The sequence below is a fragment of the Pteronotus mesoamericanus genome, unplaced genomic scaffold (genome assembly GCF_021234165.1).
Source record: "Pteronotus mesoamericanus isolate MK-2021 breed Mesoamerican mustached bat unplaced genomic scaffold, CSHL_Meso_final contig_56, whole genome shotgun sequence".
NCBI lineage: Eukaryota > Metazoa > Chordata > Mammalia > Chiroptera > Mormoopidae > Pteronotus > Pteronotus mesoamericanus.
In genome coordinates this window covers 16181908-16206533 of record NW_026555201.1, presented here as the reverse complement: position 1 = coordinate 16206533, position 24626 = coordinate 16181908, and the positions used below count along the sequence as shown (strand labels likewise).

Sequence of the window (24626 nt, the reverse complement as noted above, 5' to 3'; positions counted from 1 at the left end):
GACTGGTTTCTGTTGTCCCTTTTGCTCTTGAAAATTACTTCTATGAATTATTTGAGGTATAGGATGAAGGGGCCTTTCACTTATATTTGAGTATGCCGGTACCTAGGAACCCTTATCAGAGACCACTTTAAGCTCATAGCTTGGGTTTTGAGGTGAACATCGATGAGGCGACATTGGGCTTTTGTTTAGGAGAACTGGTTTATAATCTCTGGGAATTTTGCCCTTTGAGGTTACTGCCTAATTTTGGAGGATTGCCATAAAGATTTCTCACCTTGAATAGGTCCATAGCTTTTGATTTCACCATAATAGTTCAAATTTGAGGTTGTCAGTTGGCCACATGGCAAAAGTGACTTCCTTATCCTTATCCTTATCCTTATCCTTTTGCTTCCTCAGGCATGATGGTTCAGAATCTGAGTGTGGAAGTATCTTTTTTAAAAAATGAATTGTTTGTAATTTTATATTTATAGAGAACTTGTAGAGATAGAGAGTTCCCATATACCCCTTCATCACTTTCCCCTGTTAACATATTACATTACCGTGGTGTATTTACTGTTCATTCTGTGCCTTCATCAGAACTAAAGGAATCTTTTACATGAATTTGCTTCTTAATAAGAACAATCTGGCAAATCTGATTTCTGGCCAAGATGGAGGCATAGGTGGACTTGCTTCACTTCCTCACACAACCATAAGAAGGGTAACAACCAATCTGAAAACAAAAAACAACCCAAACTGCCAGAAAATTGAACTGTATGGAAGTCCAACAGCCAAGGATTTAAAGAAGAAACATTCATCCAGACTGGTAGGTGGGATGGAGTGGTGAGGCTGTGGCCAGTGGAAAAGGTGGTCCCACATTCACATTTGGCAGATAAAAATCAGGAGGGGCAACTGGGAAGCAAGAAATCTGAGTCCCAGGCCAGACCGCAGTTCAGGGTACCAGCCCTGGGAAAATAAAGCCTGATAATCTCTGGCTACAAAAGCCTGTGAGGATTGTGGTGGCAGGAGAAACTACCCGTCTCTCAGAAGAGTCTGTTAAAAGGGCCCACAGGGTCCTAGAACATTCACAAACACCCCCATTTTGGAAATCAGCACCAGGACAGCAGCTAGAAGGGTGCCAGTCGCTTAAGGATGTAGGGGAAGTGACTGAAAACAAGGCAAGAGCTGAGCAAAGAAGCATTGTTCCTGTTCTGACCCTTTCTGGACATACAGTGCCAGAAAGCAGCAAAGCTGGTTGCACCACCCTGGCAAATACCTAAGGCTTTGGCCCCTTACAACATAATAGCTGTGCCAATGTGGGGGGTGAAAGCAGTTCTATTACACAGAAGCACAGGGAGGCTGCCAAATTGAGGTGACAAATATGGCCCAAATGAAAGAACAAATCAAAACTCCAGAAAAAGAACTAAGTGACATGGAGGTAGCCAACCAGATGCAGACTTCAAAACAGTGGTGATCAGGATGCTCAGAGAAATGAGACTGAGTATAGCCACAAAAATAAAGGACGAAGTGAAGGTTATATAAAGTGAAATAAAAATATACAGGGAACTAGCAGTGAAGGGAAGGAAGCTGGGACTCAAATCAATGATTTGGAACAAAAGGAAGAAAACATTGAACCAGAACAGAAAGAAGAAATAAGAATTCAAAAAAAAAAACAAGGGAAGGCTTTTGAACCTCTTTAAACATACCAACTTTAAACATACCAACATCTGAATCATAGGTGTGCCAGGAAAAGAGGAAAAGCAAGAAAGTGAAGATTTATTTTAAAAAATGATGAAGGAGAACTTCCCAAATCTGGCAAAGGAAATAGACATACAAGTTCAGGAAGCACAAATCATAAACAAGTTGGACACAAAGAGGAGCACACCAAGACACATGATAATTAAATTACCCACAATTAAAGGTGAGAGACTCTGAAAAGCAACAAGAGAAGAGAGTTACATACAAAGCAGTTCCCATAAGACTATCAGTTGATTTCTCAAAAGAAACCTTGCAGGCAAGAAGGGACTGGCAGGAAGTATTCAAAGAGATGAAAAGCAAGACCTACATCCAAGATTACTCTATCCAGCAAAGCTATCATTTAGAATGGAAGGGCAGATACAGTGCTTCCCAGATAAGATAAAAAGTTAAAGGAGTTTATCATCACCAAACCCTTATTTGAAATGTTAAAGGGACTTATCTAAGAAAAAGATCAAACCTATGAACAGTAAAGTGACAACAAACTCACAACTATCAACACTTGAAGTAAACAACTAGAACAGGAACAGAATCACAGAAATGGAGATACATGGAGGTTTATCAGTGGGGAAGGGGAGGGAGGAGAATGGGGGAAATGATACAAGGAATTACAAGCATAATTGGTAGTTACAAAATAGGGGAATACTAAGTGTAGTATAGGAAATGGAGAAGCCAAAGAGCTCATACGCATGACACATGGACATGAACTAAAGGGGAGATTGCTGGAGGGAATGGTGGTACTAGATGGGGGGAGAGGGCAAAGAGAAGAAAATGGGGCAACTGTAATATAGCATAATCAATAAAATACACTTTTTAAAAAAGATCAATCCAATAAGGAAACAGTTGTTTTTCTAATTTTATAGATGATTACATGGGGCTAGACTTTTTTCCCATAGGTGAGATTGCTGCAAAATTGGTATCAACCCAAATGATCTGACTTCAAAATTAGATCAAATTTAAAAAACAAAAAATGTGTACAACCAAGGAATCTCATTTATCCAGAATGGGCAGGTTGGAGAAGGCATCTGTGAAGAAGTAAATTCCATCCTGTTCTATCTTGAATACTGTTTAATAAAGAATCAAAATAATTTTGTTGTAGGAATTTGAATTCTGAATGTAGTGCCACAGAGTGGACACTGAGGGTTATTACACATAGGAGTAATAATTCCAAATATTAGCACTTGACTGCTAAAATCAGTACCTCTTAACATTTTAAATAAGCATATTAAACATGCTTGTTTAAGGAATTATATTGTATATCATTTTGTGAGTTAAAGACTAAGATTTTAATTTTTAAAAGATAAAAACTTGATTTTAATGTGGTTGATCTAAACTTTATCTAAAAAATTTATTTTTACTATCTGCATTACCAACGGCATTCAGCCATTTTTCTGCCTAAATGTAACACAGTTTACTTTCAGTTTTGGCTTTCTAAAAGCAGTATTTAATACAAATTTTGAAGTAAGAAAGAACTTAGGGTGTGCTGTGATTGATCCTAACAGTATTCGGGTCTGCTAATCCACTGTACCAGCATATCCAGGATAGACTAGGGGGTGTGGTGGTTATCGTTGATGTGTGTGACATGAAGTAAAATTTAAAAAGACAGGGAAGGTTAAGTTGACATAGGTTGGGACACAGAGCTTTATAACTCTCACTGAGTAACTTAAAAGGCTGACATTGGATACAGAGATTGTTAAACTTTTTTTTAAAAAGATCTTCAGGGTTGGGGGCAGGCGTAATGAGCATAGTAGGTGACAAATTTTGGCGTTTAAACGTGAGTTCGATAAAAATGAATGCTGTTAAAAATGAGTGCATTTGTTCTGTAAGGTGCTAAGTAGCCTAAAAATTTAAACAAAAATTGACCACTCATGGTTGTTACAGGAATTTGAATAAAAGATCCGTTGTATTGTTCCTTTTCAGTGATTCTGGCATACATTAGAGTGTTTACTAACAGTGCAGTTAATAAAAGTCCTTACATGATAGACTCTAAATTCCTGCTAATGTCTTGCTTATTTTAAGCAGTATCTACTGAAAAATTACTTTAGCATAGAAGTCTGTTACGTTTCATGATAATCCTTTAACACTGATGCTTTTATTTAATGGGAGTATACATTTCTTCTGGGATAGTTTTTAACATGGTATTATTTAAAGGGTTTTGGTTTTAAATGTTTTTACTGGTTTTAAATAAATTTTGTCCTTTTAACATTGATGTTTCTCTCCATAGATATTTGGAGTACTTACAACATGGCAGACATTGACAAGTAAGTGGCAGATAGTTGGTTTCTTTTTCAGAGATTTGTACTATGATGTAGATAATAGCAGTACTAGTTATGTATTATGAAAATGTACAGTAATGACCAATATTTAGTATCTACTATTATTAGAAGTTGCATGTTGCGTATCCAAAACAAAATATAGCATATATAATCACTGTCATAAATATTATAAGCCATTTATCAGTGCTTATTCTTAGGAAAGTGCTGCTCACAATAATGAATCATAAATACTTGCAGAGTCCATTTTTACCCTATATGTATTTCCCAGAGATTTTTACTGCTTACGTCGTAATATATCATCCATACAAGATAAAAAGTATATAAAAATGTCTGTGTAGAGTTTAAAGAAGGATAGGGCACTGTACAAGCTTTTAAAGATAGACTATTACTTTTAGAAGCCCTGTGTGCCCCTTCTCTATTGCATCCTCACCTTTCCTCTTCAGGGGTGTAAACACTATCTTGGCTTTTGTCTAATCATTTCTGTGTTTTTCTTTTAGAGTTTCGCCACCGACAAAATCTTAATTTTTAATTTTGAAAATCTGAATAGCAGTCACAAATGTAGATGTGTAAAGAAAAAGACAATATTACCACTATTAGTTGAAGGCTCCACGCTAGGAGAATAATAGGCAAAAGAGACTCTGGGTCATAGTCTGGCTTTAGTTTTACTAAGGCTTTTCAAGAGCTGATTTTGCAGAAGTCATTGGGCAAGGTCATGCATCCTGGAAATAGTGTTGGTGAAGTTGGCATCTGGTGGGATTATAATATGGATGGGTATCTTGTAGAAATATGATCAGAGAAAATGGGATGAGCTGCATTATTTGTTGCTTGTAATTTTACAGTAGCCTGCCACCTTAGAGGACAGTTTAAAACAGAATATTTGGGGATGGGGGAGGTATGATAAGATTATCCACAGCTTTTAATAGGTGGCAGAACATGGAGATGGAAGAGCAGGAAACTTAAGCACAAGGATAACACATTCGAGTACTAAACATACAAGAATCTGGCTAATCCTCCTAAGCATGCTGTCTTGAGCATAAAAAGTAGAGTGGCAGCAGGCATTTTAATAATAAAAAGTATTGTCACCTCAGTACATTTCTCCAATCTGGGTTCTTAGCCTTAGCTAAGAAATTGTGGATCTGTTTATTATCTTCCTAAGGTTGTCTTTTGTTTCTCCTTTCTTGGGTTTGTTCTTTGTTACATCCTGTTGTTTTCTTTTTTGGTTCTTTAATACCTTCTTAGAAGAGTACAAGGGAGGTAAATTACTTTGAGATGGTATAAATGAAAATGACATTTCTACTCTTATGCTTGAGAGTTTGTAGAATTCTGACTTGGGAATCATTTTAAAGAGTTTTGAAGGCAGTGCTCCATTGTCACCTGGCTTCCAGTGTTGCTGTGTTGAAATTCAGAGTCTTCATAATTCCTGATCATTTGTATATGGCACTTTTTTAAACAAATACACACTTATCTGTTTATGACTGGAAGCTACTCTGGTTTGGAGTTCAGAAATTTTTACATTGTTGGGTCTGTTTTTTCACCTCATGTTAACACATTTCAGTGGTAGACCCTTTGAATCTGGCCATTTGGCGACTTTTAGTAGTGGGGAATATTCTTATTTTGATTGTCTTTTTTCTGTTTTCTCTTTCTTGATCTCCTGTTATATTGTGCGTTAGACTGGTTCTCCTAATTACCTTCTGTACTATTATCTATCTTTGTCTCTTTGCTCTTTCTAGGAAAAGTTGAAGAAACTTCATCTTTCAACTCTTATATTGAGTTTCCAAATTTCTTTTTTGTAGTTCTCGAGAGCACCTTTGCTGTCTGTCCCTGTTGTTATAGCATCTTGTTCTTCTTGTTTTGTTGATTGTAATATGTGTTCTCTGGATGTTTCTTTCCCCTTTATTGTTCTTGGATTTTCCTTTCCTCTGTTTTGGCGTCAATGTGAGAGGCCTTCCTCAAAAGGAGGTTAATACCTGTTTGATTGCTCATTAAGACTGGGGTGGAATGGAGACAGGCAGTTGAAGGATGTTTTTAAAAAGCTCACTGGAAAATTTGGGTGTTGGGAAGGGGGATGCTTGTCCATTTGAGACTTTAATGTAGATTGCCATGGTGGGCATTTGTTGTGAGAATCCCCAGCATCAGAATTTTTTCTTGGCTGGTCAGTTATACCTCAGTGAAGAGTGGGTGTTCTGGGAGCCAAATTGGGACAGCTAGGGAGGTGTCTCTACATTCAGTACTTTAGTGTGCGTATTATCCTATCTTAGATAGTTGTAACTGTGATCCTCTAGTTCAGCTTCTCAGTTCATCCCTTTCCAGAGAAGAAACTGCCATATTCTATTGTAGTGAGGGAGGAGGTAAAGATTTAGCTGCTTGTCAGTTTTTGTTGTCTTCCCTATTTTATTCATATTAAGTGCTCTTTTTAAGATACCGTAATTGAGCTGGCCCTCAGCTTTCCCCACTACTTAGATTTCAGTTCTCAGTAAAGTTGCTGCTGTTGTCTCCTTGTCCTTTGGTGTGTGTCTGTTTAAAAATCCCTTTATCATAATTTTAGTAGGGATTCCGGAGGGATTGAGATCAGATGAGTATGTGCAGTCTGGCATTTTAACCTTCATTTCATTTTAAATTTGAGGGAGAAAAGGATAAATTGATTCCCTCTTTCATTATTTAATTTTGGATGCCTTTGTAGGGGGGGAGGGAAGAGGGGATTTTTGTTTTTTAAAGCAGAAGTTACCGAACTTTTCTCTGTAAAGGACCTAAACTTAAATATAGTAGGCATTTTGGGCCATATGTTCTTTTGCAACTACGCAACTGCTGTTTTAGCGTGAAAGCAGCTGTAGACAATACATAAATGATTAACATTGCTGTATTGCATAAAACTTTATTCACAAAAATAAGAGTGAGCTGGATTTGGCCATATGACATAGTTTGTGGACCCCTGTTTTAAAATTGTAAGATTTAAATGTTTAATAAATGGTTGAGTGAAATGACACTGGAGGAAGAGCTGTTCCGTGTTATCTTTAGTTACCCTTTACTCTAAGTATACTTAAGTTTATGCTGTCAGAGATACTACAGGAGTGATTATTTTGTTTTTGATAAGGCTGATTTTTTTTTCCCCTTAGTTGACAGGAACATAAATTTTGCTGGCAGAGTACAGTTAGCCTTTTCTATACTTGTCCACATATGGAAATTAGATAGTACTTGTCCACATATGGAAATCTTTTAAATGCTGTTTGTAAACATGTAAAGCAACCAAATCTCTAAACAAAATATTAAAATGTAAAGTCACAAAAGGAATTATATGATGATCTATATATTGATGTAGCTATTCTTATTTCCCTTTTTAATCCTGGTCATAATTTCATGTACAGAAACCAGATTTTTAAGATGAAATGAGAAGAATGTTATTTTAATACTTTTTATCTTCTCTTTCAATGGTGCCATCTTCTTGGCCTTCTTGTATGCATGAAGTAGTCTCAGGCCTTCTCCTTAACCTTTACTGTTCCCATCTCCACTGTGAAGTACCATAAAAGGAGGAATGTCCACAAAGATAGTGAGTACAGGCTGATAGGGCTGTTTCACGGCCATCAGGGATCCAGGATCCTTTTGTTTTTCCAAACTCTTTCATCCTTAGCTGGTTACTTCCATTAACTAGGCTGCCTCATGGTCCAAAGTTGCTGCTGGGGCTCTAGCCATCACATCCATATTCTAGTGAGGAACCAAGGTCAAAAAGGCCTCCTAGATGTTTACCATCCTATAAAGGAAGCTTCTTCAAAGTTCTATACTACTATTACTTTTCTTTCTGCTAAACAGTCACATAGACACATCTAATTAAAATGTAGTCTGGGAAATGTAGATATTTTAGTTTTGTAAACTACCACCTCATAAAATTAGGGTACTGTTACGAAGAAAAAACATTAGATGTTAGGTAGAAAGCACATACTTCCTGATACCACAGTCTCTGAACAAAAACCTGTTAAATCACATTTTTAAAGCTTGAAGTATAAACTTTATATTTGACCACATGCTTTTAAATGAAGTTTTAAGTATTTGTACTGCTTACATATGAAGTTAGAAAGAAAATAGTTATGTTTCGCGTTTCCTATTTCATATTTTTAAAAGAGGCATATTAACCTAGAAAATTAAGTTTTTCTATATATTTTTTTCTTATTTTTGGTAATTTGGTACATTTGAACTTGGTGTAATACTATGATATTGTAGCAAAGAACAGTCTGAACTTGATCAAGATTTGGATGATGTTGAAGAAGTAGAAGAAGAAGAAACTGGTGAAGAAACAAAAATCAAAGGTATTTAAATTTTTTCAGGATCCAGTGATTACTGGTACATGTCTTCTATAGGGTAGTCACAAATACCATTCTCTTTTTGATTCTTGTCTGTTTTATCCACTGGCCCATACCTCAGTTCAGTAACTGTGTGTTGTACGGGGAGGGATGGAGGAAAGATGGGGATGAAATGAGAGTAATGGAGGAGAGTATGGGTATAGTGACCCCTCAGAAGTCACTGTGTATACCCATTACTGGTAGAGTGATGTGGCATAGCTGTGGCAAACAGTTTAGCTACAGTGAGTTTTGCTTGAATTTAGAAATGTTAGAGGCGGTGGTGGTGGGAGTTGTTTTGGTGGTGCTTGTAAACAGCACTAGCTTAGGCTTATTTGCTTGAAAATATTTCATATTCAGTATGTAGACAATATGTAGTTGTGTGTTCATGTGTCCTTTTTAATCCATCCCAACCAAACAACTAAAAAGAGACGTGTTTTAAGTTATGTCCTGTAGATATGGGCCAAGAATATTAAAGTATCAGATGATTCAACTTTTTATTTCTAAGCCAGAATAAGGTTAATTGTTAAAAGACTACTGAATTTAACAGTTTTAGCTTTTATCTTGCAACATTTTCTTAACAGACTGTCCTTAATGGCCGATATTGATATTCTAAAGGCATGTTTGTTATCACAATAGTACACTATCTAATAACCAGATTAATATTAGCAGTAAATTGAACTCTAAAAACATAATTGGGAAAATGCGATTTGGAATGTCTGTTGAAGATAAAATAGCAAAACTTTTTTACATAAATCTAGCTTATTTTTGTATTAAGTATAATTTTCAGACACCATTGATAACCAAATTTTGTTTGGCTTTAGTTACAACCTTTGACTATCTCAGCTGTTAAACTTTCTCTGTTGAGATACACACAGGCACACTGTACAAACAAAAATCAAATAAATACTCAGGTCACTCATTCCACTTTCTTACCCAGACTTGTAACTGTCACTATGTTTGCAGTGTTCTGATGTGTTGTCCGCCTTTGAAGGATTATCAAGAGTCATAGATAGGCATCTGGATGAAGCTTTGAGCTTCCCAAAATGCATGATTGCTGAAACAAAGGATAGTAGTAAGAGAAAGGATATTGTTGATAGTTGTGTAAATGGTCTTGAGAAATGGCATGCATCAAAGATCACTAGGAATCTGAACTTCTCCTGCACATTGCGTTTTCCTGGAATGAATTTTCTTTAGCTTGCTGCTTGTTTCTACTCATACTAGTGATTATTGGCCAGTCAGGGAAACCCCATGATTGGATTGTCCTATTAAAATAGCATAATGCATTTTCATAAAATCCTTCTTTCGATGCCCTTTTTTTTTTTTTTTAAGCGCGTCAGCTGACTGTTCAGATGATGCAAAATCCTCAGATTCTTGCAGCCCTCCAAGAAAGACTTGATGGTCTGGTAGAAACACCAACAGGATACATTGAAAGGTACAAGTTCTTTTTCATAGTCTTTTATTTCTCTTTCTATAATCAGCATTGCAGGTGTATCTATTTTTAAGACCATCTGGGACTTATGTATGTAATAGTGGAAAGCTAATGTTTGTAATATCTAGTATAGGATTATTTGGAGTTCAAGGTTTTGGTTAAGTACCATCAATTTAGAGTTGGTCTTTTAAATTTTATTTTCATCTCCACAGGAAGTATACTGATCTTAATCATTTCTGAGATTTGTTTAGAGGTTTGTTAGAATGCACAGAATTAGAAGAAATAACAGATTTTTTATTTATTTTGTTGATCATATAAATCATTAATAATAGCCCAAATATCCTCTTGTGCTTGTAATTTTTTTACATGGCTTTATGATTTTAAGATCCATCTATGTTGCTATCTATATGTATCTCTAGTAGCTTCTAGCTTCTGAATGTTGCCCAGGTCTCATGATGTTTGTCCACCATGTTTTATTGTTTTTTCTTTGATGGGTACCTAGATTGCCTCCAAGCTCATCAACACAAAGTTTATTGTAATGGTCATCCTTGTACATGGTCTCTTAAGGAACTATGTAAGAATTTTCCTTGTGATACGTACTTACCAGTGGGTTTGCTAGCGGGTTTGCAAACCTTAAGTTCTTCCCACTTGCTTTGTAGAATGACTGTATCCAATGCACGAAGGTTGCTTTATGTATGTGTCCTTTCATGTGTCACATTTGGCATCATTCAGCTCTATAGGTTTTGTTTTATTTTTTACCAATTGAAGAGGTGCAGCCTTATTTATTTTTTTCTGATTTCTCATGAGTTTCTCTTCATGATTGTGAGGCTTTTCAGGTTGCTCATTTGTACTCTGCTCTTTTTCCTATTTGGGTTTACTGGTTTTTTTTTTTCTTGTTTTGCAGGAGTTCTTAGGTATTCTAGGTATTCCTTTTCCATTTTAGACTTTGTAAATCTATTGTGTCATTTTTATTTACTTTACGCATAGCATCCTCCATTAAACAGAAGTTATTTTTATATTTGTTAAATTTTTCAACCTATGGTTTGTTTTTGAAGTTAAGTCCTTCCTAGTTCCTTCTCTATTTCCTATTGACTAGTTTTACCTTTTACCTTTAGATCTTTAATCTCTTTAGAGTACACCTTTTTATTAGGTGTGAATAGGCATCCATTTTTTCTTTTTTTCCTTTGTTAGTGAGCTAGTTTTTGTAACACTTCAAACAGTTCATTTTCCACCATTTGTGGTACCACCTTAATAGCATGTCACTTTCTTTATAAACACCTGTTTTGTCTTTGAGCTGAACTCTCCTGTTTCTTTTCTTTTTGGTCTCATTATTGTCACACATAGTTACTATGGCGTTATAGTAGGTTTTTAATATCTGGCACGGTGAGTAGCTTTCTTCCACCACCCCTCACCTCACTCACCTCCCCCCAACACCCTCATGATTGACCTGTCAACCATCTGTAGACCTTTATTGCATATATGGTTGACAGTAAGTTTATGAGCGTTCTTTCAGAAACGAACTAAACTAAAATTTTCATAGCGATTTCACTGAATAAACATAATGAACATGGTAGAAAAAGTTGATTCTGTATCTAGAAATCTTGCTATACTTAACAATAGTAACTTGTCCTATAGTTTCCCCCATGGGCAAAAGATTTTATAACACTGCCAGGATTTTCAGTATTATGGTAAGCATTAGTGTTAAAATGGGCATCTTTGTCTTATTTCTAATCTTAACCAGGAGTGAATATAAAATCCCCATTAAATATTGTGTGTCTGTGGTTTCTTTATGACCTTTTTTCTGTCAGTTCATTTAGATTGTCTTCTGACTTTTTCTTTGAATCTGTTCAGTACATATTAAATGTATATTTTTGGAAATACATATTTTGGATATCAAACTAACCTTGCATTCCTGGAATAAGCTTAATCATGTGTTATTTCATTGAGTTGGGTAGTTAATATTTTATTCAGCGTCCTTATTCATTAGTGAAGTGAACATAGGAACATAGATCTGCATACGTGCATTTATGTATGTGTGTACAATAAAAAAGCTTTCAGAGGTGGCAATTATATCCCCTGGTTTTAGAGCCAAGATTATGATTGCCTAATGAAATGAACATGGTTGCTTTTTTTTCCTGTTTTCTTAAATCTAAGATAGGAATTAACTATTTCTCGAACTGGTAAAATTCTTCTAAAAATGGACTTGGACCTTTGGAATTTGGAAAGTAAAGGTCCTGGGGAATATTTTTCCTTCCATTCTCCCTCCCTTTCTCCCTCTCTCCGTCCGCGCCCCCCACCCCCACCCCTTCACCTCAAGTTCTCGCGCCAGTTTTGAAAATGTATGCATTTCTAAAAATGTGTGCATTTTACTAGGTTTAAAATTGATTAGTACATATAATTCATGATATTTTTAGAGATCTGATTATTTTGCCTTTGTATTCTGTATTTTGCATCTTCATTAGTTTTGCCAGTTGCCTCAGTCTTTGTTTTTAAGAACCCGCTTTTGATTTTCATTTCCATATTGTTTTTTTGTTCTTAATTGCTGCTCTTTCTGTCTTTAATATTATTTCCTTATTTCCAGTTTTCCAGTGCCTCTTTCCAATTTCTTCAGTTAAATGTTTAGTAATTTGATATTTTTAAAAAAGGTTCCTTTTATCTTTGTGGCCTTAATCTGTTTTTGTGAATGATAAGTGTGAAGATCTATATGCTGAAATTAATAGTCCAAGCCTAATCATTATGTTGTTCATGTACTTATTATTTTCTGCATCTAACAGTGTCTAGGAAGGATATGTTTAAAATGTCTGCTTACTTTATCTGTTTCTTCCTGTAAATCCATCAGTTTTGGATTGTGTCATAAATTTTCTTATTTCTGATATTAAGATAGCTTTCTTTTGGGTTTTGTTTATCTGGTATGTCTTTCCATTCTTGTATCTTGCTCTAATGTGTATGTTTGCCTCTTTATTAGTAATTTGAACTCTTTACATTTCTTAAAATTGGTAATGCTTTTGAGCTCAATTGCTACTGTCTTTTCCTTATTTTTAAATTTATCGTATTTATTTTTTCCCCTTTTCCACTTTCATTGAACAGATTGAGTTGTCTTCTGCTGGTTTCAAAGTTAATGTATTCTTTTTTTGTTATTGTGGTAAAGGCTCTAACCTAATGCCTAAGTTAATTTACCCCTATTGATTTTTTAAATTTACCAATATCTATATTGTTTACAGATAACTTCTAGTCCTTTGTTTTTTTCCTTCAAGGAAGCAGTAAAATTTATTAAGGTATTTGACCACTGATAGCTTATCTATAGCCTCTCTAGGATTTTTTAACTTAATTCAAAAATCATCTTTAATGATTACAATGAGTATTTGGCACACTTTCTAAAGCCTGATTACAACAGCATACAATTTTTATTTTGCCTTCATATCTGAACAATAGTTTAGCTATAAAATTTTAAGTTTAAAGTTCTCAGTCATCTTTCAAATTCACTTTATTACTTCTTTTGTATACACAGTGTTTTCTTTTTAAGTCTGATACCAGTCTGGTTCCTTTTGTAGGTTATTTGCTTTCTTCATTGAACTCTTAAAATTTTCTTTTGTCTTTTGATATTCATAAATACCATTAATATGTCTGGGAGTAGAGTAAGGATTTTTATATTGCATTAATTCCAAGATTCTCATTTCTTTAGATACTCATCTCCTTTTTTTCAGCTATTGTTCAGTTTGTCATTCATCTCATATCTGGATATTTTCTACCTCCTATCCGGAGACCTTTTAAACCTCATGGACTTTTTCTTCATTTGAACTTGCCTTGTTTATCCTATTTGTTGGTCATTTTAGTCACTGTATTTTTTCATATATTCCTACCTTGTTTTAGAGTTCTTGGTCTTAGTTCATATTGTTAGTATATTCCTTCATCTCTAAGTATATTTATATTCTTTTGAAATTCCTAGTCTAATAGTGCTGCTTCAGATGATAAGTATTTCATTCTTTCATAAAAATTATACTCAAGTGTTTAGTTATTTTGGCCTTAGATCTTGGAGATACTGGACTATAGGAGTTATTCCAGTAATGAGTATTGAGGGAGGAATGAAGCTCAGATTCTGGTTTGTGACAATCCCATGGAATTTAAAGAGAAGGGGAGGGGATGAGCCTAAGGAGAGTTCCCGTTACCTCAGATTTAAAGTTTGCTGACAATTCTGGGCAAATTTTTTGGCTACTTTGGGAGGAGGCAGTCTTTTGGTTGCAGTCCATTGTACCCAGATTTCAGGAGTCAGCCCTTGTGGGTTCTGAGCCAGAGTAGGGGTAGTGGCTGGTAGCCCACTAACAGAACAGCATTAAGCTTTTTATATTTAATTGTAAGAAAATGTTGATATCTTTAGGTATTTGTTTTTTACTTTTATCTAACTAAAGTTGTGGTGAAGTAAGATAATCACTTGATATACAACAATCTGTTTATGGCAGGAAATTCTAACCTGGATTCTGGATCTGTTACACAGATTCCCTGAAGTTAGGTAAATTTTGAGTGTGACCATATTTTGGGAGGAGGAGTGGTTCATAAGTGTACGCAGCTCTTTGAGGGGCTCACAGACTAGGTACATATAATCTTTTAAAAATCTGTGTGGCACCGTAAATTGTATAATTCATGAATTATATTTCAATAAAGCTGTTAAAGAGCTCGTGTCTCCTCTTCATAAAATACTACATTCTTATTTAATGTAATTTCAAATTCCAAATTAAATAGAGACCAAAATAGAAAATAATGATATAGGGTACTGTCCTTTTTCCCAATATACACATGCTTCCTTCCTTTCCCCCAATACTAACTGGTACAGGTGAGGTACCACCTTCTTTTTTTTTTTTTTTTTCTTTTTTAAGGAAATTCAGGTTATCTTTGTTCTTAGGGTTAGCATTGTCATTCCATGACATTTTAACTTTATAAGGTAGGCTGTGTTTTACAGCTGAGATGCCGTTACTGATAACAAAGCTAAATATGAGTACAATGAAAGATCTGGGTTGATAATATGATTTATATTTTTCTGTCAGTTTACTATACCTGGTTAAATTTCTGCTTTTGAACTTTTACAGTCCAGAAGCCTGTGTATTTTATATCTCTTAAAGTTCAGTTACTTTGAATTAGCATATCTTTGCTTCATATAGGAAACATATCATTCACTAACTTTTTTTGCTTCAGTTTCCATAAGATAAAAGAAGTGTGACTTGTGTCTTACTGTCATGCTGTAACTGGTTCTTTCTAACCTTTCAGCTTGCCTAAGGTAGTTAAAAGACGAGTGAATGCTCTCAAAAACCTTCAAGTTAAATGTGCACAGATAGAAGCCAAGTTCTATGAGGAAGTTCATGATCTTGAAAGAAAGTATGCTGTTCTCTATCAGCCTTTATTTGATAAGGTAATGCTTTCTACTACTTCTTTTTATTTATCTAAAATTTGAGAAGGTAGTAAAGCTCTGGAAACAATCTTTAGACCTTTCAGCAAAATAGTTATTAAAAGTACATATTTGGGAGAACCATCAATAGTAACAATCTAAGTTGTGGTATGCATTAATTAAATCTGCGGGTTCTTAATGAGAAACAGCTAATTTTTCGCTTGCTTGTCAGTGTTGTTTTTTTTTTTATGTAAGTTTTTTTTTTTTAATCATTTTAGCGATTCGAGATCATTAATGCAATTTATGAACCTACTGAAGAAGAATGTGAATGGAAACCAGATGAGGAAGATGAAATTTCGGTTGGTACCAACTTGAATTTAGTGTGTTTCATACCTTGGAAATAAACATTTTTCCTTTGAACTTCATGATGACATGCAAAGGATTGTTCCCTTTTTTCAAGTTAAGAAATGGATACCTCTAAGTGACTTGTCTTCAACTAATAATGGCAGAGCACAAATCGGTGCTCTGTTACATGACCCTGTTTCTCCGGAATTGCTATTTTAATGTTGGTTGATTAAAAGAATATATTTTGATTAAGAAACATGGAGGAATGAGGCATTGGGCAAGGATTATATTTGTTTTGGTTTTCTTGTTTACTGTGTTTAAAAGTCATTTTCATGAATTAATCTTTTTCCTAAAACTTTTTTTCTGCAGCTCCTGGTCCTGGTAGTTCTCTTTGGGAGCAATATTATAGTAGCAGTATTTATAAAAGTGGGTTTGGTAAGGGTAACAGCAATGTTTACGCATTTGGACTGGAACTGTTAGGGCTGAAAGTTGTAATTAGTGATAGAGGGTTTGCTGGTTTCTGTACTTGTGTCACTGCATTTAAATTAAGGGAATATGTAAGATTTTAATCAAGAAGTTTTATCTAAGTATTCAGTAATATGTGCTGTTGTTTATCAAGGAGGAGCTGAAAGAAAAGGCCAAGATTGAAGATGAGAAAAAGGATGAAGAAAAACAAGACCCCAAGGGAATACCTGAATTTTGGTTGACTGTTTTTAAGAATGTTGACTTGCTCAGTGATATGGTTCAGGTAATATTTCTAAAAATATAGCAGTTTATCTTAGAGAATAAACCTTTGAAATTAAAATGTCTGATGACTAGTTTTATCACTGTTGACGTCTGTAGAATGATTGCTTTCTTTGAAACAGATGGTAGGTATAGAGGGAAAGTTGCAGCTTTGGTTCATATAACCAAATAAATTATTCATTTTAAAAAATTAGATAATTGAATGGCCCCTTTGATAATTGCTCATTAATGTCTCTTGATTTCTCAGGGCTCTGTTGCCTTCTTAGATGCTTAGTGTGGGGATAGGATGTGACAGACTTTAACAGTTTCAATTGTCTTACCCAAAAGACTTTTCAGTCTGAAACAACTATTCCAAAGAACATTTGCATTTTAAAAGAGTACTGCAGATATCTTTAACTCTTTTTGTAGTTGTCACTTTCTCTGGGAAACATTGTCCTTCTTAATCAGAAACATTTCTTGAGCCACCACCACCTGTATTGTAGTACTTGTTGCCTGATATTGTGATTGTTGGGACTTAATGTCAAGAAAAAGAAATTTCAAAACAATGACTGTCTATTGAATTTCTGCCTTAGCCAGGGAGGAAAGCATCAAGCAGAAAGAAGGAAAGGAACAAGAGCAGCTAAGAGCAGTAGTTACAAAAGCAAATGTGCCTGTTTTAGACTTGGTTTTGTACTCTTTATCCCATGATAACTAGCTCTTTATGCCATTTGGTCTGGATCAGTCATTGCTACATAAAACTTCACTATAAAATGTCAGTCATCTAAGTGTTTATTGTCCGGTAACAGAACACTTAATTCTAAAATGCCACATTTCTCTCCCTCTCCCTCCCTCCGTCCCTCCCTCCCTCCCTCCCTCTCTCTCTGTATATATTTTTTTAATTTGAAGGAACATGATGAGCCTATTCTGAAGCACTTGAAAGATATTAAAGTGAAGTTCTCAGATGCTGGCCAGCCTATGGTAAAAACTTTGAAATACTTCTAATTTTGTAACATTAGGTGTTTACAGATAAATAAACAAGAATTTTTAAAAAGAGGTGTGACATTCGAAGGGGTGAGAAGAAATTAAAAGTGATACTTCATATACTTAATTGTTGGTAAGAAATAAATGTTTGAATGTTGATAATGTGTTACAACATTTATTCTTCCTTCTGCCTTTTAACTTTTCAAAATGTAGTCTATTCTTGATCTTGGCTTAAAAATGGATTAAAAAATAATATCAAGGAAACATGAGTAACAAAATACTTATTCTGTATTAAAAGGCATGGGTCTGGGAATTACATAAAACGAGATGTTAAGACCTCTACTTCCCCATTATGAGAAATTAACCAACAGCTTCTCCCAGAAACCATCAGTGGTATTATGTAAAGTATGGGCAAAGCTACTATAGGCTATAGATACTAGCACGTAATAAAGTTGGGCTTTTTCCTCTGTCAAGCTCAGGTTCTAGTGTAAGATTTATAGGTCTTTGGAGGGATAGAGGAAGGAAAGGGGTGGACTTGGTCAGTTGAAGGTTATTTACTGAAGCATTGAAATGGATGATACAGGAATTTAATTAGTTTTTATACTTTTTTTTTTTTAGAGCTTTGTTTTAGAATTTCATTTTGAACCCAATGAGTATTTCACAAATGAAGTATTGACAAAGACATATAGGATGAGGTCAGAACCAGATGATTCTGATCCCTTTTCTTTTGATGGACCAGAAATTATGGGTTGTACAGGGTGAGTTTCATTTTACTATATTAACAGAATGTTACATGTTTTTGTTTTACTTAACAATTTGTGATATTGGTAATTCCTAAGGTGTGTGCTTGATACATACATACATAGTATACCTCCAAACAAGTGAGTAAAATGTTTTCTGAGAATTTAGTCATTTTCCTAGAATTTTTCTTGGCCTCTGAGCTATTACAGACTTTTCTCCAAAGGGAGTGCACAGTTTCATTTGTTATATTGCGAATTTGTGGTAATTGTGAATATATTTATTGAAAAAGTTTGTTTAGAAATAAATTTTTTCTCTTTACACTGCTACAGAAAGCTTTTGGACCAATTTTTCCCTCTAAGATTCAAAATTAATATACTATTTATTTACAAAAATCTTAGCTCTCCTTGCAATTAAAAATAATGTGTTAATTGTGATGGATTTTTTCCCCCCTCTTTGTTTTGGAAGGTGCCAGATAGATTGGAAAAAAGGGAAGAATGTCACTTTGAAAACCATTAAAAAGAAGCAGAAACACAAGGGACGTGGGACAGTTCGTACTGTGACCAAAACAGTTTCCAATGATTCTTTCTTTAATTTTTTTGCCCCTCCTGAAGGTAAATAGTGTTTTGGTTTGGATATTGATGGTTGTTTTATCATAGTTCTGTTTAATTTTTTACTTATTTGGATTTTTCTTCTCAACTTTGCAGTTCCTGAGATTGGCGATCTGGTAAGCTGAATTTTATTTGTTGAATTGTTTCCTGTGTATGAAATGAAGATTGGTTTTCAAAAGTACAGAATAGGGTAGTTGCTACTAGTATTTTTTCCTTGAGACTTGCTGTACATAGGGAAGACCTTTATGCATCTGAAAAATTCCATTCAAAGTACCCCTAGTGGTTTCCCTGAGAAATGCTGGAAAGTTAAGGTTTTTATTTTTATTTTATTTATTTATTTTTGTTTTTGAGACTTAGCAGATATTGCTGTGAGGGATTCAGATTTTCAAGACTATAGTTTTCTTCCTAATTGAAACTAGAATGTATTTATGAAAACCTGAGATTCTCCTTCTGTTATCCCATTTGGTGTTTTTAGTAACTAATATTTTAAAAGGAAAATGTTAGTCACATAACCAAGTTGTTTATTTATACTTTACTTTTAAGCTGTAAAAGAGTAAGCAATAACCAGCTCTAATTTTTATTTCCCAAAATTTCTCTGAGTATATACACTTAATTTCTAACCTAATTTCTTTTTATTAAAAATCTTTAAATGACTACTTGATCATGCCACATGTAAGCTAGTTTAAAAATTATGAGAAGTTAAAAGTGAGGTTGAGTTTCTTCATGATTTAAATCCAAGAGTCTTGCATGTGCCAATTAAATAACAGAGTTATTAAATTTTGTACTTTTTCTTAAATAGGATGATGATGCTGAAGCTATCCTTGCTGCAGATTTTGAAATTGGTCACTTTTTACGTGAGCGTATAATCCCAAGATCAGTGTTGTACTTTACTGGAGAAGCTATTGAAGATGATGATGATGATGTGAGTGAATCTGAATCCTGCAATAAAATCATTTGTTGAGGGTATGATAGTCAGAATTAGTGAGAAGTTTAATGAATAGATGTAGTAATTTTTAGAAAGCAAGACAGAATAATGCTATTAGTATAATTACTAATTTCCTGTAGATAACTTTCCTGAATTGTTTTAAATAGGCCCTCTTTGGGTCCAATTATTGTACTTTTTATTTTTCTGCTAATTGGAAGACTGGCTGAATTAGTAAAAATTTATTATGTTTGCTTAGTGTTGGAGATCTATTATGCTCGTTAACCAAATAAAACATACCAAGGACTTTTTTTAATGCTTAAGGTAACAGTATTAGGAAGCATAGAGTTTTTATCCCAAGGAATATCATGAAATGATTAAGGTACAATTAGGCTGCCCTCAAAGGTTTGGGCGTTTTTATTGCCAAATAGCAATAATTCAAAAGGACTTCCTGTGCAGTGTGTTTCACACATAAGTATAAGCAAGTAGTATTTACACTAATAATTCTCTGATCATACTTTATCCACAATTGTACTTTGCTCTGATTTTTCCAAATTGTCAAATTTGTATGGCACTGAGCTGAGTGACTCAACAGCAATTGCTCTTGTTTTAATTTATAATCAGGCACTTTAGGGAAAGTATTTTTCCTCTGTTTAATTATTAGTGGGTACAATGGTGGATGTAAATAATGCTGTTCTCAAAAGTCTGTTAGCTTCATCAAACTTGATCCTTTTTTCCTTTTTTAGTATGATGAAGAAGGTGAAGAAGCGGATGAGGTAATGTTTACAAAATGAGCAAATTCTGTTTCAAACACATTGAGAAGCAAATTGAGTGACTTATGTATTCCTTTGCTATAATCATTATTCTGTGATTTGGGATAAAAACATTTTTTTGGAAAAATTATGATTTTAGAATCTACAGCCAAACAATGTATGTATAAGGTTTCAATAAATAAATTGCAAAACTCAGAACATTTTTTTTATTTCAAATAATTCTGTTCTGCTGCAGGGTTATCAGCTCTTTGAAGAAGTCAAAAGCTGCAGTAAACTTTTTCAACGTTGGCTGCAGTAAATCTTTTCAATAAAAGCTGTCTGGATGTCTCAAGTTGTGTTGGGAAATTTTTCATATTAGAAGCTTTCAAATTAAATTGCATTGTCACCAAACTTTGTAATCATGAAATTCTGTTGACCTATAGAGTAACTTGTATTAAATTCTTCCTACATTATGAGCCATTTCTTGCTACTCTGTACCTACTTCATGGATGCATTTTGAACTTTAATATAGGAAGGGGAAGAAGAAGATGAGGAAAATGATCCAGACTATGACTCAAAGGTGAGCAAAATTAGTGCTGTTTTCTGTTAAGTTTAAATTAGGTGAGGTTAGAGTTGGTGTATCTGAATATAAAGTTTAATTTTGTGCATTAAAGTCTAGCCCATTGAGATAGAGAGTGTGAGGGTGTGTGTCCCCGTGTTTTTGTGCAATCCCACTGGCATTTCAACAGTACGCATAATTTCAGTGCACCTCTCCTAAGAAATGTTTATTTTTGGTTCTGACCATGTATTTTTCAGTTTCTATTTTAATGACATGTTATCATGTACATTTTAAAAATAGTGTTTTAGAAGTATTTTTAAATTAACAGCTTGTGGTTTTAGGTGGTTTTCCCTCTAAAGGAAGGCTCGTAAAGGTCAGTTTTTAAATCGTCTCAATGCAGGAGTGCTTGGTTAGAGTCTTTCAACCACCTCTCTACATCGCTGGGTCCCAGTCTTATTTCTGGCATTTGTCATATCAGGGTTAGTAAAGGCCTTTGTCTTCCCACAAAATACATCATACATGTTACCGGATCCATTTGAAACTCTGGTTTCTCTTTAATACATTCATTCATTTGCTAAATACTATAAAATACCTAGAAGATAACATTAACCAAGTGAGCAGGTAAGAGGGGATAGTTAAAAATCAAATTAAATATTTTAACAGGTATGAATTTAACAGCTATATTATGAATGGAATTAGTATTTTTTTTTAATAACTGATCTATATAAGAAGGGAAAAATAACGGGTACTATGACTAACATAAATTGCTTAGTTACCTAATTTTTTGAGATATGGCTTAGTGTGTATCATTTTATGGAGTTCATTCTACAGTTTAAAATTTGGGTTTTACATTTTCATTATCTGCTAATGTTTGAATAAATAAACTTGCTATCATTGTTATACCCTTTAATTTGGCAAAAGAGAGAGCAGTGAGATGTGATGATTAAGGTAGTTAATTACTAATGAAAAGTTAACTGAAGCAGGTAGAAAAAGATAGATTGACTTGTTGTTTTCCTTTAACAGAAGGATCAAAACCCAGCAGAGTGCAAGCAGCAGTGAAGCAGGATGTATGTGGCCTTGAGGATAACCTGCACTGTAATAGCCTAAACACAACTATTATTTACTTACAGCCTTATGTTTTTGTATTTTCTTGGTAGACTCAGTAATTTTTTTCAAAGGAAAGGAGTTGATATTTTGAAGACAATTTTGTTCTACCTATCATTTTAACCTTAGCTTTTCTGCCAGATATGTTGAATGCAGAAATTCTCTTAACACTTTTTCATTCATTGCTACATAGTTTGGTTCTTCTGGGGTATTTTTATCATGTAATTGTTAGATTATAGCTACGAAAATAAATAACTGTTAAACAGATTTTTATGTTTTGCTATTTTTTTCCTTGAAGAACCAAAGTGTTTTTTCAGGTAGTTGTTACATGGGTTTAAGTTGGCTTGCACTAGCTTTGCCTTTCACTACTTTGTTTTAGAAATGCAGTGCCTATATAAAAACAATTTATCACTTAAAAAAACAAAAACTTGTCAAGCTAAGTCTATGGTTAAGAATTTCCAGTAAGACCATACACATTAACTTAGATTAATAATAGATTTTTATATTTTAAGGGATGTAGTTAAACTAAAGAACCCTAACTCAGTAGTATGGTTATTGGTTACCATAGGGAGGTGAATAAATCTGGTATTTTCAGAAATTAAGCTTTATTATTTTAACTGTACTCTTAAATTTAACCTCCATTAACTAAGCATCTTTTCTTTGTGGTAGGGTCTACCTTCTGCTTCCCTGGAAAGGATGAATTTTCATCATTTGACAAGTTCATTTCAAGTTTTTTGTTGTTGATTGTTTGCTTGCTTGCTTTTGTTTTTGCAGCCTATAATAAAAATGTTAAATATAATTTTAGTTCTCACAAATAATGTCTTAATTTTGTACTAATTCAGGCAGAAGTAGAGCTCTAGTTTGAATTAAATATTGTACTCAGTTTATCATCATTGGAGAAAAGGGTGCCAACTTTGGAAGAGGTATACTGCATTTAATGAGAAAGTGTAAAAAACAAAGACAACTGATGTAATTTTTTTTTTTAAGTTTTATTTCTTTTGTTTAAAATGAGAGAGGGCCCCTAGCCTCTGGTTAATTCCAATTCTTATTGTTTAAAGTATGAACATATTATTTACCCATGCTTCTTACTATGTATTAAAATGGGTAGTACTGTTTACTTAACTACCTCACATGTGTTAGGCATATTAAGTTAAATTATATGACATGTTTCTCAACCTTATTAAAAGCTTAAAATTTGGACCTGTTTGCACCACAAGTATGATATTTCAGCCTTTTATTCTACCATAGTTTGATAAACTAGAAAACAAAGTACTTTTTCCTGGGATCTGGTCAGGCAGTGCTCTTTGTGTGGCTCCTATTTCAATAGAAATGGATAGATAGCTAACTATTTCAAAAAGTCCCAAAGATTGTTTTTAGGTATCTCCGTTATGACCATATTGTAGAGATCATGGTACTAAAATAGGAATAAGACTGGGGGGTGGGTGGAATGCCATTAAATTTGAGATTGTAGAGCCACATTTAAAATACCTCAGGCTAATTACTGTTAATTTTTTGTGGTGAACTTAAAAGCTTTGGCAGTTAGGGTGGACTAATTGGATTGTAATTGGAGAACAGGTTAGAATTTCTGCTCATAATAAAGTAACATTAGGTTCATTTTTAGAAGTAACAGCTTCCATTTTTGGAATGTGAATACATTTTGTTATTTGTATAGTATTATCTATTTTACTCCTGAGATTTTAATTAACTACTGGAAATCCTTAACCAGTTGCAGTAGTTTATAGGGAGAAAAATGCCATGGAAACATCTTATGTGTTTCTTCCTCATTTTCAAAATGATACTGGTTGCTTTGATCAGACAGTCTGTACTATTTTTTTTTTTTTGTACCCATACCTCAACTGAACACAGCTGAACTTAAAGAAATGTTAACCTAATAATAGAATCCCATTTTTAATGAACTTAGAGTAGCAAAACCAGTAATTTTTTTTTTTTTCATTCTTTTAGGAAATAGCTATTGCCAAAGCGGGGGAATAATACTATTTCGTCTTGCTAGATAAGGGTAAATGTGGTTTGCAGAACAATTGTTCTCATAATAAAGTTGGGGTTTCAAGGGGTATCAGTGTTCATCTCTGCCATCTCTCCAGTTCCAAAATGGTTCTACTCCATTCAAGAAATTTGAAATATGTAATTGGAAATCCTTAATAAAATGTGCATTTAATTTTATAAAATGTACTGGTGATGTTTTGGGTGGTATTTTTTTCTTTTTTTCTTTTTTTTAATGACTCTTACCTTTTTTGTAAGAACAGAGAGTAGGGATATTTAGAGTTGGCTATTCTATGCTTAGGCCGTGGCGGCCTGTAAATTGGCATAATTTCAGATTATGAGCAACTTTCCAAACTCTGCTAAACAGAGTTTGTTATTGGAAGACTAGAAAGAAGGGATTCCATAGTTCTCAAGATTTTACTGAGTTAACAACTATAGATATTTTTTGAAACACTTCAAATTTTTAGTTTGTAGTTTTATGAAAGTAAAACTTACGGAATTTCTTAGAATTCTTTTATCTCAAGCAGTATTTCTGAGACAATTATATAGAACTGGTACAGAGTAGTAAATACTTAAGAAAAATGGACTTCTACCTCTACTTCTGTTTTAGCTCATTTAATAACAAGTAGACAGGAAAAAGGAGACAGTTTAAATAGAAATATTTTCATTATTTTGTGAATAGGTTAATGATATCGATTGGTATTTAAGTCCTCTAAGATAGTTGAGTTAACTTTATATTACTGCTGCTT

General features: G+C 34.0%; 1 protein-coding gene across 5 annotated transcripts in view; it reads left to right on the top strand.

Annotated features, from left to right (window-relative positions):
- NAP1L1 (nucleosome assembly protein 1 like 1) overlaps positions 1–22694 on the top strand; it is a 29014-nt gene extending 6320 nt beyond the window's left edge. Inside the window, exons 1-16 of one of the 5 annotated variants that reach the window (XM_054580131.1) lie at positions 580–799; positions 3953–3989; positions 8217–8302; positions 9665–9767; positions 15024–15165; positions 15420–15500; positions 16106–16234; positions 17116–17187; positions 17809–17948; positions 18397–18542; positions 18636–18655; positions 19339–19461; positions 20208–20237; positions 20746–20793; positions 21796–21867; positions 22546–22694. In XM_054580131.1, the coding sequence (XP_054436106.1) occupies positions 3973–3989; positions 8217–8302; positions 9665–9767; positions 15024–15165; positions 15420–15500; positions 16106–16234; positions 17116–17187; positions 17809–17948; positions 18397–18542; positions 18636–18655; positions 19339–19461; positions 20208–20237; positions 20746–20793; positions 21796–21831 (1173 nt within the window). In that variant the 5' untranslated portion in view covers positions 580–799; positions 3953–3972 and the 3' untranslated portion in view covers positions 21832–21867; positions 22546–22694. The other 4 variants (XM_054580128.1, XM_054580130.1, XM_054580129.1 and 1 more) reach the window with 4 other exon arrangements.
- The last annotated feature ends 1932 nt before the right edge of the window (positions 22695–24626 follow it).